The following is a 19,457-nucleotide window of genomic DNA, read 5'->3' as shown; positions in this document are numbered from 1 at the left end:
AGGGGGGTCCTGCAGAGGGAACAGCCTGCCTGCAGGTCTGGAGGGGCCATGGGCACATCCAGGCAACAAGCAGAGCCCAGCACAGCTGACATGGGGCATGTAGGTGGTGGTGGCAGCTGGGCCGAGGCAGGATTTAAAGGTCCTCAGGCCCCTTCCCTCCTGGGCTCTGGGTGCAGACCCCCCCGTCTGTGCTGGCTCACGGCTAGAGGGGGAATGCAAGAGGGAGGCCGAGGACCCTTGGGTCTCTGAAGGAGATGGGGCTGAAGTGGCGTGGCGTCCCTTCCCTACCTCTGGATCTGAGGCTAAGTGCGAAAACCTCCTCAACATTGTGTCCCATGGTCCACGGCGTGTCACAGCATCCCAGCTGGTACTGCACACCCTGGACCCACTGAGGGAAGGACATTTGAGGGGAAAGGTCAGGCATCGGTGACTAGGGGATGGTGGGACTATGCGCACATCATACAGACATTGCCGAGAGCCTCTTAGCCCTGGAGGAGGAGGCGTGTGCTGAGAGAGGGAGGTGAGCAAAGACCTAGAAAACTTCTCCCACCTCAGAGAGGTCAGAAACTGCCAAGCCTGCCTCATGCTCTTCACAGCCTCGTCAAGTGAGAGTTCAGGGGAGGTGGAATGAATTAGAACTTTATAGGATAAAATTGGAAATTAAGTCTGAGAAGGTAGTTAAAAATAGCCTCATTGGATCCAGAGGAGTATAACACTAGAAACATTTCCTGTCACTGTGTTTTAAGGGCGTACATGGAAGGTTTTTGTTATGTGTTAGCAGTCAGGAGTCTGGTAGTAACTTTGTAAGAAACTGGCATCAGGGAATAAGTGAAACCTTGGCCTGTGGCCGGGGTCACACCGCTCAGCCCCTTTGCAAATCCAGACAGCACTGTCCCTCCACCAACGGCCAAGCCCATCAACCAGTCGCCCCCTTTGCATTTCTGGAGGCCACAAAGTGTGGCGTGTTCCTGATGGAGTCAGCATATTTTGAGGCAACTTGGGTTCCACAGATGAAGCCCCCAGTTGAGACCTTAGAGTGCAGCCTGTTTTCAAAATGGTGTGGGGAGGCGTCTGCACGAATTTGCGTGCTGCCTCAGGCTTGGTCGCCAGTTGTTTTCCAGGCCCACGTCCCCTCCTGGGGTTGGGGCCCTAGCTGAGGTGTTTAGCTCCACCCAGAGCTGCCCCTCCCGTTGGGACCAGCCTGGCTGCGGGCAGCGCCCTCTCTGGAGGCTCCCCTGAGGCCTGGAGCCGGGTGGCCCCCGCTGTCCTTCTCCCCGTGGGGGTAGCTCAGCTGGGGCTCCGCGCCTACTTGGCCTGTGGGCGTTGGCCTCAGGTGCTTTCCCCTCAGCGGCGCTCCTCACCCTCCTGGCGTGTGCCTGTGCTCTGGAGGAGCAGGGGTGTCGCGGCCACCCCGACACTGACACCTACTTCAGAGCTCTCTGAATCATGCTGTTCTCCTTCGTCCCGCCCCATCACTGCCCCTTCCCTCCCCCACAAGGAAGTCTATTCCTAAGCGGCCTCCGAGAGGGACACTGCCTTCTAGGTCCTGTGGGCCTCCGTCCTGAAGAACATCCTTCAGAGAAGAAGCCCAGGGCTGCAGTGGGCAGCGGCCAGGATGTTTACTGAGCGAGTCACAGAGCCTCCAGTCCCAAGTGACAGAAGGCGCTCCGCTCTGGAGGTTCACTGTCCTCAGAGCCTGCCTTCCTGCTCAGCAGGCTGGATGCGGCCCAATGATCGAACCCTCTCTGAAGGTGTGTGGCCCATTTGGCGCCCGTCTGAAGGCTAAGGACCCGGCCTCAGTCCTCGTCTGTGGCCGCTCTGTGCAAACCAGAGGCCCAGAGGTCAGGCGGCTGAGCAGGCCTGGGGGAAAATGTGGCTCAGAGCTTGTTTGGGTGCAAGTCCTGGCTTTTCCACTTGTAGCTCAGTGACCTTGGGCAAGTCACTTAACCTCTTTGTGCCTCAGTTTCCAGATCTGGGACACAGAGCTGATAATTGTGTCCACTTTACGGGCCTCTTGTGCGGATGGGATGTGTCAGCCTGTGTGAACGGTGCCCAGCAATGCCATGTGCTGCTGACGTGTTCAGTGCTGCTTCTGCTGCTGACCTTGTCACTCTTCAGGGCCTGGCTGGCATGGGTGCAGGGGAATCCTCACGACGGCACCAGAAACAGCTCCCCAGTTCCCCCTTCCTCCCTGCCCAGGAGAGCCATTCCCCCGCCCTCACAGCAGGTGTGGAGGATTCCCTCCGTGCACACACGTTCACTGAGCCTTTTCTGTGTGTGGGGCCCTGAGCAAGACCCAGTCCCACCCTTAGGAGGGCCCAGGACTGAATCTGCTGATGTCAGAGCCAGGCCTCCTAGGAGGAGCAGGCAACCAGGACGGTGGGAGACAGCTGGGCAGAGTGCGCCAGACGGGAGTCCTGTGGGCCAGGTGGAGAGGGCCACGAGTCCTTTGGCCTGGCCTAACAGAAGAAGCAGCTCCTGGTGCGGCCACTGAGCAGGGCAGAGTCGGGCCAGACCCACGCTGAGGGTCTGTCATGGAGTAGGGACAGGGACACAGAGAGGTTGGGACCTGGGCCGGGGGTGGAGCTCTCAGGGCCCTTGCCCCAGGAGGTGAGTTCTGCAGCCGCCCTGGCTCAGGTTCACGGCAGGAGGGAGGAAGCGGGTGAGGAAACGGGCAGGACAGCACAGCAGTCAGCCCCTGCGATGCCGCTGGGCTCCCGAGGGAGTGAGGCGCTTCCTTTAGCCCCCATGGAAAGCAGACTGCCCCAGAGACATGTGCGGCATCTGAATCCAGCCCTTAACTCCTGAATTGGGGTTGTGTGGTTTTATTTTTTTAGGAGTACCTTTTTAGTAAAGTGCATACATTGTTTTTCAAAAGTGTATTTATTCAGGGAAATAGGATGGGATGACCTTGCAAGGTACACAGCCCTTCGTGCATCTCATGCCCGAACAGGTTCAGTCTTCGGGCTACCCCGGGCTGTCGGGTCTCCCCACAGTGTTGTTTTAGATGGGAAGTCCTCAGAGTGTGGGGATCACATCCTCATCATAATTTTCCTCCTGATGTTTATCTGAGGCCTGCAACTTTCCAAGGGGTTTCCTCTGCAGCCCTGTGTTATCCTCCTGCCTGGTGCTCACAGGTCACCTCATGCCCGGTGCAGATAGGGTGTTGTGCCTAGATACGGCTTGTGCCTGGACCAGCTCTGGGGTCCACTCAGCCTGGGGCTTCTCCAGGATGCCAGGTGATCCTGAGCTCGACCTGCTGTAGGTCAGAGCTTCCCCAGCTTCCCTTGCTAACCATTTCTGTGTAGTTAGGTATGGCTTCATTGAGAAGTTTATCTGCAAACCAAACTTGACCTTTCTGAAAGTTAAGGCCAGAAGCTCTTGCTCAGCCCTCTGTGATCACAGAGCCCAGCAGGCCTGGCCCCTGAGGTCACCTTGCCCTGGCCCTTCTTTGTGTGGGGAAAACCCCCCTTGCCCCTGTGAGATTGCTGTTTAGGGCCTCACTGAGCTCCTCAGTACCCTGATCCCAGCTGGACACTGTCCTGAGGAGCCAGGGTGTGTTTGGCCTTACACGTCCCTATCAGCTATGGGGAACAGAGGTACCTCCCTTGGGTGTCAGGGCTGCCCTGCTCAGCCCAGTGAGCCACTGCCCGTTAGCCTGGGCGTACTTGCCCTCCTGGTCTTGAGGGCCAACTCCACCGCTCATCACCTGGGTGACCTTGGGCAGGTGATGTTGCTCCCCAGAGCCTCAGCTTCCTCGCATGTAAAGTGGGGACAGCCAAGCCTGCTCGTGTCCTCTGAGCACTATGGTGAAGCTCTGGGTTACCTGGGTGTGCTAGGTCGATGTTCTCCAAGGGTCAGTGTGGGGAAACACCAGTGTGGTCAGGTGACACAGGAGTGGACATTCCATGCGTGTCTGTAACTGCTGGAGTCCCATGAATGCTTTTGAGCTGCCAGTGAGATCTAGTGGTCTGACTAGGCATTAGGATGAGAGGGAGACAAAGAGGAGGTCTTTCCCAACGTCCAGGAAGGCCCAGGAGGAGGGCCCAGGAGGTGACGAGAGGGACTGGGTGCCTGGGGACTGTTGAAAATCAGGGGTGGGTCGTGGGGCCCATTAGATGCGGTCCTTGAACCCAGACCCAGGCATTGGGGCCAAGATTGAAGCTCTTCAAAGATGTATATATATATCTTGTGCCAGCCATCCTCTGAATTGAGTTACCATAATTGTTGTGGGGGGAATAGATTTCCTAACGATGGGATTTAGGTTTTTCTTTGGGTGGCTTTTTGGTTTTCAAAACCCCTCATGGGAATTCTCAAAAGCAACTAGGGCTGAGGTCACAAGTATGGGTGCTGGGAGCCGTGTGTGTGCCCCCCCGCTTCCTCTCGGGAGCCTGTCCTGGGCCCCACCTTCTCCCCTCCCCATCTGGGGAGAACACACACCTGTCCTGCCGCCACCCTGGTCACTGTCCTGCTGGGCCTGCCCCAGTCTTCTCTTCCTGAGATAGATGGCTCAATCCCAGAGGCCTGCAGGAGTCAGAGCAAAGCTCAGACCAGGAGTTAGAAGCCGCAGATGCTCTGGCACAGCCTTGCCTCTTTCTGAGAAAGCCATGGTTTCCTCCTCCACTGAGGGGAAACTTGAGGCCCTGCCCATCTGTCTGCCCTCTGGGGTGGGCAGCAGAGGTCGGCGTCTCAGGTGGGGCCGGGACTGCTCTTAGGGCCTTCTTTCCATGAGTTGCCCCTCCCCTCCACCCCTGGCCGGGCCCCTCCCCTTGTGGCCACTCCAAGAGGAGGGGCTCCACAGTGGACCCCTGCCAGGCCTGCCTGCTTGGTGATGGGCATTCAGAGGCCCTGACCTTTCCCCTGGTGGTCTTCTGGGGGTTCTGCCAAGTGATTTAGGGTCCCTTTCACAGGTGCTGGGACGCTCACCAGTGATCAGGGAGAGGCTGTTTTCACAGCCAGAGTCCCCTGGGAGCTCACCTCCCGCCTTGGCTCCCTTCACTTCCTTCACCAGCTCCTGAGTGACAGAGGTTGGGTGGTGTCTGGAAGTTGCAGGGGCCCTGGGTCTTCCTCGAGGGTGAGGGTGTGGGCGTGGGGCGCGGCATGGCAATGTGGGCGGTACCCGGGAGCTAGGGAGGCTGCAGTGAGGGGCCTGGGCCCGGCAGGCGGCCGGTGGTTTCGCCTCAGAAGCCCACAGCAAAGTTATTTTTGACTCCGATTTCACGTCTTGCTGCTTTTTAAAAATACCAGGCCATGAAATTCCTGCTCCAACTGTGTTTTCTCATGGCAGCTGTGCTTGAGGCTGGCCACAGCAAGGCTGTGATGTCACACATTCAGGTTCCTGTGACTCACTGGGGGCCGCTGGGCTCGGGGACCGGAACATGTGCGCCGTGGGAAGCAGCCGCGGGCAGGCCACCTAGCCCTGTGGTTTAAAGGTCCAGGTTGTTGCAGCGCTGCTGACCAAACTCAACAAGGATAAGGATTTTGGCCTGTTTGCTTTGGGGAGTTGGATAGAGTGACCCATTGCTTCAAGTCACGCTGCCCCAGCCCCCCAAGTTCCTGGCGGTTTCCTATCTGATGGGCTGCTCGGGTGAGGCATCCCACACAGGGAAGGTGGGAACACTGGGCAGGCCCGGTGTGGGCCGAGCTGCCTGACCATTCTCAGGGGCTCTCGGGGTCCCTCTTTCCCGGACGGACCAGCTGTTGTTTGTGGAAAGAGACTCCAGACTTTAGAGCAGTTCTGCCATTTTCCCTGGGGGCGGGTACTTCCAGGTGTGCCCAGATGGAACTTGTCAGGAAGGTGTGCAGTGAAAGCACCTCCCCGCCCCCCACCACAAGTAATCCCGTTTTGTGAGGTGTGTGCATCCCTCCCGACGGCGCTCGCACACCCAGGCAGGACCGCAGGGGTGATCGTTGCTGGTTTCCGCAAGAGCAGGCCCTCCCTCCACAGCAGCCTATCTCGCCACTTAGCCTTGACCGTGTATAACGTATAATCCCAAGTGGGTTTAGCCAGCCTCCTCTTCCTGGATATTTAAGGGCTGCCCTTGGGCCAGAGTCGACTTCAGGACAGCCGGACCTCCTGCCACTTGGGGTTTGGAGACTTGTTTTTCCTCTGTTCAAAGAGCCTGCTTCCTGGGGACAAGGGACTGAAGACACTCTGTTAGACATTTGGGGTCTGACTCTAGCCAGTTGCAGAGGGGCTGGGCCCTGGCCCTTCCCCAGCCCTGTTGCTCATTTTGGCAGTTTATCCAGAGGCTTCTCTGGCTTTGCAAATGCAGAGGCATGGGGAGTACCAAGTCAGGGCCAGTGTGCTGGCAGCAGTCAAAGACGGGGCAAGCTTGTGTTTATTATTGCGTGAGGGGCTGGATGGCAGCTCCGTATTCTATCCTGTCTGCGGTTGTGGCAGAAAGCACCCCCTCCCCAAAGAAGCTGCAGATGGAAGGCCCCTGCCCACCAGATGGGCTCGGGATGGCTGCGGTTACCGTTGAGGCCTGGGAACATTCACGGTCTTATGAGATGTCCCCTGTGAGGCCCAGAGCAGGCCTGGAGCTGGGGGCTGGGGAGCAGAGGCTGGAGCGGGAGATCTAGGAGAGCTAGGCCCATGCAGGGACATCTCATTCAGACTGACTCTGGATGATTCTGAGAGGAGGGAGGAATGGGACCCAGGCGATTTGCTCTCGCTGCTCTGGGGACCCAAGGGCCCTCCAAAGAAGGGTCAAGCACAGGCCGCAAGAAGGGGCCTACGAGTCTTCTGGTTGTGACAGGCAGCCTCAAATGGGCCTACATGGCTCTGAGATTAACCAAGCCCCAGCTGCCCCATGGCCACTTGGCGCCCTCCTGCATGAAGCGCCGTGAGAGCTGAGTCGGGAAAGACTGCAGTCGGGCCTGCCATTTCCCCCCGCCCACTCTGCAGAGGGCCCTGTCTGGGCCTGGACTGTTGGTACAGACCCTCACTGTACCCACAAGTAGCCTCGGCTCTGGGGGAGGAGAAAAAACGGAAAGGAGCTTTAAACTCAGCAGAGCGTGGCATTTGGGGGAGCGATTCTGTTCCCCACATTCTGATCTGGGCCTAGGTGGTAGCTCCAGAAAACCAGCCAAGATGAGAGGCTGGGTCTCCCACTGTGGCTCAGCAGGCACTCCGCAGGGCAGGGGGAGCCTGTGAGCCTTCGTCCCTGAGGTGGGACTGTTGGACAGGGGCCACAGTCTGACTTGCCAGGCTGCACTGAGTTTTTCCGGGCCTCCAACAAGCTACCAAGCAGTCTCTGACTTGTGATGGTTGTGTTTTATCGGGTGCTGGCAAATTAACTATTTTATATGGATTGCTGAAAAAGTGAACATCTGAAGAAAGGGGATAGTGGAGGTGGTCAAGGCCAAGGTTCATGCCCCACTGTCAGCCCTGTTTGGATTTACTCTGGAGCCAGAGTACAGCTGAGCAGTGACTGGCATCCTGCACCTTGGGGCCTGTCCCTGTCAGACACTTGCCTTCCCTGGTGGTGTGCCCATGGCTGGCAGAGAGATGAGCTTGAACCCAGGCCAGGGTCGGTGTGGCGGGGGGTGTGGCTCAGGTCTTCCTCCTGGTGTGGGTGGCACCCCACGGGTCCCTGCAGCATCCGGTTTTAATGGATGTTGGTGAGTGGCCCCACTTTAATAGCTTCTTCTTTGGGGGTAAGCAGTAATATGGAAAAACCTGCGTCTATTTAAAAGGAGTTGCTATAAAGCCATAAGGAAAGTAAATTAGCCAAGATTCCTTAATGTCATAGCTAATCCACCAATAGAAAATAGTGTCCCATGCACTTCCCTAAGAGAGCTAATCCTCATTAGAGGTGAGGGCTGGGGGATGCAGAAACGCCCAAGAAATCCTATATCCCTGAGATAATGTGAAGCAGAAACATGGACCTCTGGGCTCAAGGGACAAAAGCTCATTTGTGTTGTTGGCAGAAGACTGGGGGGTGACGAGAGGTGGTTAAAAAGACAGTTACTGAGTCCAGAGAGGTTGCGAGGAATTTCTGTAGAAACTTGTTTTTCTGTGCATCAGCTGTGTGTGATGCTGGACAAGTTAACATGTCAGACGTCAGCATGAGTGGGAATCTCCACTCCTCCCCCTCTAAAGTTTAGGCCCCGAAACTTTTAGTCCTCATCACATCGGCATGAGGTGGGGAGGGGAGGAACTGGGCTGCTTCCTGGATTCCTACCCCACTTTGCACACCCCTACTTCCTGCTGAGGCCGGAGGCTTCCTCCCTCCCAAGGCCATCTGGTGGTGGCCCTTCGGGCTCCAGCCTGCCCACCCTCCACTCCCTCCTCTGCCAGCCCCTCAAGCCCACCAGGCCCAAGGCCCAAGCTGTGGGGAATGTTCCTCACCAGCCAGCCAGGCCCATCCCCAGAGTAGGGCTGCCCCAGGCCCCGGGGACCTGGACTGGCTGGTGCAGGACCGGCCTCCTCTGTGTTCCCGTGGCACTCAGGGTCTGGCCTGTGTCCATCAAGCACTCATTGTGCACATGTGATATGCCAGCAGCTGGGCCTGGGAGCAGGAAGACAGTGGTGAGCGAGAATAGACAGAAACCCGTGTCCTCGTGGGACTGGCACTCTGATGGCTGTCAGCAGGCCGCTCGAGGGCCAGCGTTCACAACTCTTGACTCAAAGGCCCCTGTGCCACAGACCTTCAGGCGCTGGGCCGAGGCAGGGGCTGAGAGGCAGAGCCTTTGGTGGTAGGAAGAGCTGGGCCCAGACCAGCAACCCCAGGGAGATGGGCTGGCCCCTCCGGCCCCCATTCACCCCTGACGTGTGGCAACGGGCTGGCCAGGGCACCATCAGCAAGCCAGGGCCCTGCGTGTGTGTACACACACGTGCACGAACACCGAGAGCCAGAGCCAGAGCTGCCAGGAGACAAGGCAGAGCCAGGCAGGCGCTGAGCCCAGCAGCCCCACTTTGTTTTGATAGCTCACAAGACCCCACAGCAAGAGATTCCCCTTTTGTTGCATCTGTTTTAGATCTTTAGAATCTTGAGTGAAGTCAAAACCCTTCTACAAGGGAGATTAATTCCACACTGTTCCATCTTTGCAGTGAAACCATAGGAAAGTTAGACATTCTGTGCGGCACTGTCGAGACAGGGGCATTGAGCCAATGGCCAGCCCCTGGATGTTTCCCACAGCCTGGCACAAGTGCCCCCAGCGGCATGGCTGGGTGACTGCCCTCGCCCTGAGACCCAGGGCACTTGGCACCTCCTACCCCCCAGGAATCTGACTCCTGTGTTGGGGGAAGGGGGCTGGGGTGCCCCAGCCCCTCTGGGGAGACCGCCTGGAGGAGCCAGAATCAACCATAAGCCTGGAAATGATTAAAAGAAACTTTCCGTCACAGGAGAACTTTAAGAAGCAGCCAGACCACCATGTGCCCTGATGGCTCAGGCCCTATGAGGCCTGACCACAGGCCACCTTCTTTGGAGCCTCATCAAGCCCCACCTGTGCCTAGGGCCGCCCCCTTAAACAGCCCAGAGCTTAGCCATGGCCCCTGTGAGCTGGGGGAGCCATGTTGCCCACGGTGCATCCGTGCCCAGAGCATGTGCCATATAAATAGTAGCTATTAATAAAGTGTTGGGTTGGCCAAACAGTTCGTTTGGGTTTTTCCATAAGATGTTATGGAAAAACCCGAACGAACTTTTTTTTTCGCCAACCCTATTACGATGGCTCTACAAGAGATGCATTGCACAGATGAGGAATCTGAACCCCTGGTCAGGTAACTTGCCCGAGACCACTCAGCAAGTTAGTGATCAAGTTCCAATTTGAGCCCAGGCAGTACAGCTCCAGAGCCTGTGCTCTTACCACCTGGGACAAAGGTGGGGACCAGGAGTCACTCTGACAGCATTTTCTAAGGCCCACACCTGTGTCACAGCCATGACGTGGTGAGAGAGGAGGAGGGCAGGGACCCGAGCACTGGGGGGTGGGGAGGGGGGGGATTGAACCGGTTTGCAGGGCAGAAATTGAGACACAGATGTAGAGAACACCAAGGGGGGAAAGCGGGGGGGGGGGGGGGGTGGGGGGGGATGAGGGGGACTTCTTGGGGGAGCAGGGCCAGAGTGGGGCTTCGAGTAGGTGGGCTTTGGGCAGGGAGAGCTGAGTGCCATGTGAATGCCACATCCAGGAGTCTGGCCTTTCTTCCTGAGCTCTTGAGCAGAAAGGGAATATAGCAGAAGCAGCGTGGAGGGCAAGGTGGTGAGGAGTCACCAGGAAGCTGAGGCAAAAGGATGGGGACTGAGAAGAAGCAGTCACCAAGTGGGACATGCCTGGGGTCCTCAGCACTCATTGTATATTGGGGGCCCTGGGGTCCTGGGTCAGGCGAGGAGACTCCTTGGGCAGAGCCCTGATGCGACTACCACGCCCAGCCCAACACAGCAGCCAGAGGGGGCTTGGACATTCCCTGCACCCTCGTCAGCCCTTCCTGTGGCCTCCCCGACCCGCTTCAGTGCCCTTCCATGCTCACCATTCCCACTGCCCCGCCCCGGCCTTCCCCCAGGTGCTGCCTCTGCCCTACATGCGTCCCTTCTTTCCACCTGACCTTCTCCCCATGCTGTAGCAGGTGTGTGCTTGTGTGGCACTCCTACCCCCAACCGTTTCAACCCTTTTGCCCCATTCGGACACTGAGGTCCCAGTCTCCTGGCTTCCCAAGACTGCCATCCCAGAGCAGTTTTAGTTCCCCCTTGCCACAAGGCAGAGTGCTAGAGGGGGCACGTGGCTGGATGTCAGCTCTCTGCTTCCATCGTCAGTTTGTTTCTGGCCCAGCCACCCTGTTCACCTCTGTGCAACCTGTCTTCCATGTTCCAGGGAGGCCCAGGAGGGCCTTTTAACCGTAGAAACCAATACCACTCACCTAAGAGGGTCCCCATGCACCCAGTGGGGCTCTGCTTAGAGCAGGAAGTGGCCATGGAAGTGCCCTGGCTGGGGGAGTGGGGTCTGCTGGGAAGAAGGGCTGCCTGCAGAGCTGGACAGCATTGGGGAGTGTGGTGGGAAGGCCTGGAGTGAGTGAGGCCTGCACACGTGGCAGCATTTCATAAGGAACTAGCCCAAGAGCTGAGAAATGTGGAGAGAACGGCTGGCTGGTCACCCTCATTCTTTTCCCTTCCTCCAAAATGTTATTCACTATCAATCGTGGCAGCTTTGCCAAAAGCCCGCCCAGATAGGACTGGTACTGCATCCCGTCAGTGCCTGGAAGCCCCTCAGAGCCAGAGTCTCTCGTTGCTGCATGTGATGGGCACCTGACAAGTGTGAGAGTGGATAATGATGTCAGGAGGGCTCGTGAGGGTTCTGTGGCCCCTCAGAGCTTTGTAGAAGTTATGGCTCCAGTTTTCCTGCTACATTTGCACACCAGTATGTGCAAGAGACCTTCAATAAGGGTGGCAGCAGCAGTGGCTCTGGAAGGAGGAGCAGCTGCTGGAAGGGACCTGGCTCCGGGGGTGCGCTTTGGTCCGTTTCTGAAGTGCCAGTTCACTCCCTCTGGTTTCACCACCTGTTGTAAAACTAGGCAGCCATGATCCGTTCCCAGGCTGAGCCCCTTATCCCAGAGTCCACTCTCGATCCAGTGCTTGGAAAAGTGGCCACGGGCATGCAGGAGCACCATCCTCCCTGGCTGTCCCTGCTCAGATTTGTGAATCTGGTGAGGCAGTGCTAGAGAGTGGAGGCGTCCCATTCCTGTCCCTTTTTGGGTAAGGGCCCTGGGACCCCTCCTCCACCTTCCTTGTGACCGCCATACTCTTCCCTGTTCAGTCACTCCAAACCAACCACACTGGCCTCCTGACAGTGCCAGGAGTGTGCTGTGTTCTTCTCTGTCTCAGGGCCTTTGCACCTTGTGCTTGGAACACACTTTCTTTGGCCTGTCCTGTGCTATCTCCTCACAGAGGCCTTCTGGGCCTCCTGTCAGGGTTGGAACCCTCCTTCCCAGGTTTGCCGGCCCCAGAGCACATGGGCTGAGTCAGGGGCCTGGACTCCACGCGGAGCTCAGTCCCTGTGGGCCAGACCGACACATCCTGCTGCTTTTCTCTTTGCCTTCTCCCTAAACACAAAGTGAAAAGGGGATGAAAAGGAGACAGAAATGAGTACTGGGGGGGAAAGAGCTGAGGAAAAATGGAGGACAAGCCCACCTCAAGAGGAAACCAGGCTGAGGAGAAAAAAGGTTGGCAGGGCTGAAAGAAGGGGAGGACACACCGTGAGGAAGTGGGGGCCTGGGAAGTGGGCGGTCAACAGGAGAAAGGGGGGGCAAAGGAAGGGCCCACAGAGCCCAGGGAGAGCCTGTGGGCCTGAAAGAACTGTGCGCTGCTCCACAAGGCTGTGGGCAACTTGCACCGCCCCCTCTTCTGCTCTGTTCCACCCCTTCCGAGGGTGGGGGATTTATTCTCCCCGGGAGCCCTGGACTCCCGCCGCCTCCGTGCATTGCCCGCAGAACTCTTCCCTGGACCTGCGTGGAGCCCACGGGAGTATCGCGGCCTGGCCCCTCGCGGCTGTAGAGTCAGGTGGAGGCCCCGCGGACCCACTTTGCCTTTTCCGAGCATCACAGATGCGTGAGGCCCCGTCACAGGACTCAGGGGTGGAGGCTCTCCCCTTGGCCACCTCGGAGGCCAGTGGAGATACACAAACCCAGGCTCTGTCCCACGCAGGCCACTTTGGGCCCCATGGGGTGCAGACACCTGGATGACTCGATGCCAGTAGAGAAAAGGCATCTGAGGCAGCAAAGTTTGGACCCGTGGCTCTGTCAAAATGTCCCCAGTGCTGTGTTCCCTCCCACTTGGAGTTGGGGGCCCCAGGTACCAGACTTATCGCTGAGGACAGGCATTTTGGTGCAACTTCTCTGAGCAGCACTACAATTCAGAGGGGGCTAAAAATAAAAGCCTGTCACTTTAAAATTGGTTATTTTTACACCACTCAGAAGGCCCTTCAGGATGTTTCATAAAACGTCTTACACTGTTGAACTGTGAGCGAGAGAAGCCTCTCGCCCTGTTAATGTTGCCCCAATAGGAGACAGATCACAATGTCTTCTCCCCACTCGGCAGGAAAGTTGGGATCTGAATGAGATGACCTTGCTGAGCCTCTCCCAGGGGGATTTTCCTCCCGAGAGCTGCAGTGGCGAGTCATGCTGGGAACCTCACCCCCTAGCCCGAGCTGGCCTCTTCCATGCTCTTCGGTTTGTTCCCCAATGCCTCCAGCATCCTCCTCCCTATTGGGTCCCTGGGTTGGGCCGTCCCTCCATCAGTGCCCATTGAGGGGCCAGGCTGCTTTCCAGGGGGTTTCAGCAGCATCACTGACATGGTTCTGATGAGCACCTGATTCTGATCTGCATGGTTCTGATCTGCACCGGATTCTCCTCTCCAGTATCCAGGGGCTGTGGATTCACTGCCCTCTCCCTCTCCCTGTCTCCCCCCAGCCCCCTCTCCCCCTATTAATGAGGGTGATCTGAGAAATGCAGAATAACCAGGCTTTTTATGCCACCGCCTCATGGCTGCCTGACCCTCGCATCCCTCTCAGAGGGGCCTCAGCCTGTCCAGTGTGGTGCCCATCCTTGGCTTCTCCTGCGGGGCCCATCCTCAGCCTGTGTTCTCGGCCTCAGGAGCGTGTTCTCTCTTGTCCCCATCTGACTCACCACCAGACGGTGGTGGTTCATACCTCATGGGTATCTCTGATTTTGTCCACTTTCCTCCTTAGCCCTCTCCCCCAGTCCAAGCCACCATCATCCCCTCTCATTCTCTCTTGCCTCCATCATACCTAGGCACAGCCACACAGCCACGCCCCGGGCCATCCCCATGGAGCAGTCAGAGGGGTCTCATCCCCGCTTGGCCTTGAACCCCCAGCACCTTCCTGCTGCTCTGTGGCTGAAGATGAGGCCGGCAGGCATGGCCTGCAGGGCCCGGCCCCATCTCCTGCCTCCTCCTCCGAGGCCCCTCTTCTGCTCGTTGCCTTCCCTCCCACCTCGGGGCCTTCCTGCCCCTCTCTCCAGGTGAACTCCTCCTCAGTCTTAGCTCACTCCCTTCCTAGGGCCACCTCCCCTGGCTCTGACCAAGCAGCGCCTTCCATTTCCCCAGCGCACCCCGCTGGTCTGCGCAGCTGCTTAGCGCTTGCCTCTTCAACCCGCTGCGCACCCTGCGGGCCCAGCTGAGTCTGTCTGCTCTGGGCCATTGTCACCCCGGGCCTGGCACAGGCCAGTACGGCGTGGTGCCTGGGGAGGATCTGAGTGAGTGAAGAGTCTAGGGCCAAGGTTGGCAAACTTTTTCTTAATGGTAAATATTCTAGGCTCTGGGGGCCGTAAGAGTCTGTCACAACTACTCAACCTGCCACTGTAGCCAGGAAGCAGCCATAGACAATATGTAAGCAAATGGGCACAGCAATAAAACCTAATTTACAAGAAGAGACAGCAGGCTGAGTGTGCCAACCCTTGGTCTAGAGAAACAACAGAATTCATTCAACAGCGAAGGGAGTGTTTCTAAGGAAATGATTTTCCATGAGAAAGGGCTGTGGCTTCCTGGAAATCGCTGGTAACAGCAGGAGAAGGTGGTTCTGAAACAAGCCCCCACCTGACCCTCAGACAGGTGTGACTTTGAAGGTGACAATTCTGGATCCCCTATGACCTTGCCCCAAGAGGCTCCCGTGTGTCTTGCAGGTGAAGGCCATGACCCTGGGAGGCAGACAGTGTTGGGCGAGGGGTAACAGTGTCCTGGCGTGGAGTCTGAATTCTGCTTCCTGTTGCTCCCATTCAGGGAGGGAGGTGCCTTGTTTGAAGTCAAGCCCAGTCTGGGGAGGGGTGGGGCGCCAGCAGTGACTGGGGCGAGTACCAGAGCGTGTCTGGAGGCTGATCTCTTACGCTGTAGCAGCATAAGCGCCCCAATGAGAGAAGGCATCTGAAATTAAGGTGTTAGGGTCGTTTCTCATTGCATATCTATTAAAAGGTTCTTGTCGGTATGTCCCTTTTAACCCTATAATATTGCCTTTTCATAGCTCAGAATTGTGACTTCGGTGATAATTCCAAACCTAAATGTTTAGTCAGATAAGAGACTCTACTTCATGGGCATTGGAGGTGTCTGAGGCCTGGGAACTGCCTTGGAGGGTGGCCTGATGGTGTGAGGGCGCTGCTGGGGGAGCCTGAGGGATGGCCCTTCCAACCGCTCCTGCTCATTTAATCCAGAGCCACTAGACCAAGTGGCTTGGACAGGACAGAAGGTGGCTGCCACTGCGTGAGCACAGAGGTCCAGGAGCATGTTCTCAGGCTGCCTGAGCTTGGCCATAGTGTGGGGGACACGCAGGTCTGCTGGGTCACAGGGCCAGTAGCCCTCAGGTGATGCCAGAGTGAGCGGTGGGGGCTGGGGGGGGGCGGGGGAAGGAGTAGGTTAGGCCTCTCCTTATACATGGTGGATGGGGACAGAGCAAAGGTGCACAGTTCCCGGTGCCTTAGCCAGCACTCTGAAGCCAGGCCACCAGGGTTCACAGTCCAGGTTTGTCATTTATATGCTGTGTGACTTTTGGCAAGTTAGTATCACTTGGTTGGTGCCTTGGTTTCCTCATCGGAAAAAATGGGGGTGATACAGGCTCCCACCCTGAGGGGTCATTGTATGGAATAGAATGCTTGGCATACTGTGAGCACTCCGTGAGTGTCAGCTGTCAAGAGCAGCCCCTGGAGCAGAGTGTGTCAGGAATCAGGATGGCCCCCCAGAACCCAGTCCTGGGTCTTCCCTCGAGTCTGGGCTTCACACCCAATTACAAAGGGGACCTCGTGTCTGGATGGCACAGGGCCAGGGAGAGGGCATGAGCTGCCTGGTTTCTCCAAGGTCAGCAGACAGGAGGGCCCACTCTGTGGAAGAGTTTGGACCCCAGAATGAAGGAGTTCCGGCTAATGGCCGTCTTTCCCAGACGCGTTGCCCAGACAGGTCTGCCCAGCAGCCAGAACCCTAGACTCCTCAGCCCTTTCTCCAGTTTCCCTTTGCCCTACTTAAAATTAAGTCAGAGGCCCACGGACACCCATGTCAGGCAGGGCCATTTCCTTTTTTGACACCTGCCACCACACCCAGCTTTCAACTCCTTGGGGACTTTGTGAGAGGCTGGGACCAGGTCATTCACCCTTGAATAAAAGGAAAGCAAGGTGACTAGGCTGGGAGCGTGGACTTAGAGGGACTGCAGAGGTGTCTGCCTTTCCAGTGCTTCTCCTCACCTTCCAGGGCAGGCGGGCCTTGTCTCCGGGCCTGGGGAGCATGGGCACCATGTAGCAGGACGAGAATTCCCAGGGCTGGGCCAGAGTACGAGGTGGGGTGAGCCACAAGCAGCCTGCTTGGCATGGCCCTGAGCCTCAGGAGGGCACGGCTGCGGGCTCTGCTCTGCCCTCTGGGTGCTGAGGCAGCACATACTCATGGAGACTTGCTGTGCCCCTGACACTTGGTTGTGGGGATATTGCTCTGAACCAACAGGTAAAGGTCACACTGCAAACACAGCCACATGACATGGCCTGGAATCGGTCCCTGCTAGCGATGCTGCTCGCTCCTCGCATGGGGCCCCAGCAGCTGGGGAAGCACGGTGGCGGTGGCGCGCGCTGTGGTGGCCTGGCTGACTCCCTGCAGGTGGCCGGCCGGCCTGCCCTCTCGCTGTGTGCATCGCCAGCCCTGAGCGTGTCTGACCTCTGCTACTTGGCTTCCCCGATTGGAGCCTTTTCATCACTGGGGAAGCCCTTTCCTGGTGGAGGGAAGGCATATCAGCAAATCGGAGATCAGGGTTTCCAGGCTTCACTTTATCAGGAGGGATAACCGTTTCCCATGAAAATGAGGTCCCCTGCTTTAGTGGAATGGGATTATTAAGACAAATTTGTGAAGCAGAGACTGTGTTCTAATGCACAGAAATCCAAAGTGTCCGTCCTCCTCTCCCTGGCCCATCCTTCCAGCTCAAACGGGGTTTGGGTGGGATCGTATGTGACGGGGAAGAGCTGGGTGGACTTAATCTCTGGATGGTGGCCGCCACCGAGCATCTTGGCAGACTAGGCTGGGGGTGCAGGGAGCAGGGAAAGTGGACACCAAACACAGAGGTGACGTGACTCTTCCAGAAGCTTGCCTGGGAAAGGGGAGAAGCTGCAGGTTTGAGAAGGGTGGACTTTTTTTCAGCCTGTTTGTCTCTAACGTGCTATGAAGCATCCCCTCATAGCTCCCAAAGGAAGGACCCCCAACACCGTCCCTCCATTCAGGAGGCTGGAGGTGAAATAAGTGATGCTTTTCTGTTCAAAGAAATTTAACATCATCAGATTTAATGCCATATTTCTACCGAGCTGAAGTATGGGCCCCCCATGGAACTAAGTAGAGGCCTCGTGAAATGCGTGGCACCCCTGGTATTGACATTGGCCCAGCACCCACTGCCTCCACATTTGGAAATTCTGTCCCTGTGAAGAAAAAAAAATTTTTAAGTGTGTGTGTGTGTGTGTGTTGGGAGGGGGGATGGTGCTGGGCAGAAGAGGAAAAGCTGGCTGGCTCCCCCACTGGGGCCTGGAGTCCAGAGCCATCGGAAAAAGTCTGGATGAGGAATGATTTTGGAGCTTGGCTCAGTGTGAGTTTTGCAGCAGCCAGTGGAAACTTCCAGGAATGCTGCTCTGGGCCAGCCGGGGGCTGTTTCCGCCGCCACTTTTATGAGCTGCAGACCCCCTCCATGGCTGACCGGCCAGCAGAGGGGAATGTGACCGTCTCTTTCAGCTCAGCTCTACCTCTCAGGGTGCAGTTCATATTCCACAGGCAGTAACTTTTCAGGCTCTGTCCTGTGCCCCAGGGCTCAGAGCCTTTGCAGCCCGGCCAACTCATCTAGAAGGGGCCAGCCGCCAGGAGGAGCAGCCTCCATGAGCGGCTGACATCCATGCAGGATGCTGCAAAAATTTATAGCAGTCTTAGAGGGGAAACACCCTCCCAAAATGTTTCAATGTTTTATTAAATATGTGAAAGGAAAGTTTCCTTTCTACTGGACCAAGGCCCAGAGCCTCCATGGAGCCTCAGGGAAGGTGGCAAAACCTCTTGGGAAAGCCCACAAATGAGTAAAATTAATAGAAAGTTTTGTTTCTTAATCTGACCCCTTTCTGATGCTGGTAGGCTGCATGGCACAGGAACCAAGCCTGCTTCATTCACAGTGGACTTGCCCAGGGCCTGGTATGGGCCTGGACACCACTGCCCCTCTGTCAACACTCTGTCCAAAGCCAGAGGAAGGGGGCAGCTTTCTGCAGCCTTGTCTGGAAGCCAGGTTCACAGGCCAGCCGTCATGCTGGGTATGCAGGAGACGCCAGGGAGCAAAGGCTCTGCCTCTGGAAGTCAACATGACGGGCATTGTCATGGTGGACAACATGGGCACCATGCTGTCACCTCTCAGTCTCCGGGACTACTGTGAGCTCGGCATTATCCTTCCCATTACAGAGGAGAAAATGGGCTCAAAAACGGGGAATTAGGGCCTAACCCCCAAACAGCACATTCCTGCAATGGTCCTCAGTGGACTCGGACAGGCAGAGGCCCTCCTGGGCTCAAGGGACTCACCTCCAGCCTGGGAAGCCCCTCCAGGTGTAGAGATAAAGGGCCTGAGGTGTGGGCAGGACCCAGGTGGGGCACCTTCTTTTGTGGATGCAGTTTTCTCACTTTTGGAATGGAGATGCTTGACGGTCTCTGGTTGGTTATGGACAGAGCCTGGCCCACATGAGCAAGTGGTTCTGCTCTGGAACTCCAGTCTAAATGCCAGACCACCGGGGCTGGGGATTCCTCACCCTTGGCTGTCTTGGGCAATGACCAAGGACTATGGGACCTGCTGCCTACTTTCCCTCACTATGTCCTTCCCGCTGCCCAACAAACATCAGAGAACAACCATCCCGAACCAGCAGGAGTGGACATGAAGACCAGAGACAAGGCGCCAGGAAGGAGCCCTGGGTGGGAAGAGCTGGCATTTGTTCAGCGGGCTGAGACAGCTGAGCGGGACTGGCTGAGGGCATCCCCAGGGCAGCCCGATGGCCCCTCCATCCTCTGAGCTTGACCGTTTATTTTGCAGACAGTCTCCATCCTGGAGCAGCGGTTGACACTGACAGAAGACAAGCTGAAGCAGTGTCTAGAGAACCAGCAGCTAATCATGCAGAGAACACCACCATGATCAGGGGAGCAAGAATCAAGAGCTCGGTTAATTTGGGGGGTGACAGGCCCGGGGATTTGTACTAGGGAACTTGGATAAATAAATAAAGGGGATTCAGCTCTGGGAATCACATCCATCCCAGAGCCCCAGGGATCCTGCACCTCTGCCCTCCACCCAAGCTGTCTGCACCTGGAGACTCTCCACTTGGCTGTGGAAGGCCCCACATACCCACAGATGACCATGTTTAGTTTAACGTGAAGGAGCCACTTGAGAATGTTTGCTACCTTGGAGTCCTAAGTGGAGTCCACTTTTCCCTTACGAACCTTCCTGCCGTATGACTGGCTTCCCCCACCGACCTTTCCCAG

General features: G+C 57.0%; 1 protein-coding gene across 1 annotated transcript in view; it reads left to right on the top strand.

Moving 5' to 3' along the window:
* POC1A (POC1 centriolar protein A) overlaps positions 1-19,219 on the top strand; it is a 78,280-nt gene extending 59,061 nt beyond the window's left edge. Inside the window, exon 11 of the mRNA XM_007451845.1 lies at positions 19,015-19,219. Coding sequence (XP_007451907.1) covers positions 19,015-19,113 — 99 coding nt within the window. The 3' untranslated portion in view covers positions 19,114-19,219. The remainder of the gene's footprint in view (positions 1-19,014) is intronic.
* Positions 19,220-19,457: the final 238 nt, after the last annotated feature.

This window comes from Lipotes vexillifer, unplaced genomic scaffold, assembly GCF_000442215.2.
Source record: "Lipotes vexillifer unplaced genomic scaffold, Lipotes_vexillifer_v1.1 scaffold500, whole genome shotgun sequence".
Classification (NCBI taxonomy): Eukaryota; Metazoa; Chordata; class Mammalia; order Artiodactyla; family Lipotidae; genus Lipotes; species Lipotes vexillifer.
Note: the sequence above shows the minus strand (reverse complement) of the source record. Positions and strands in the feature narration are given on the sequence as shown.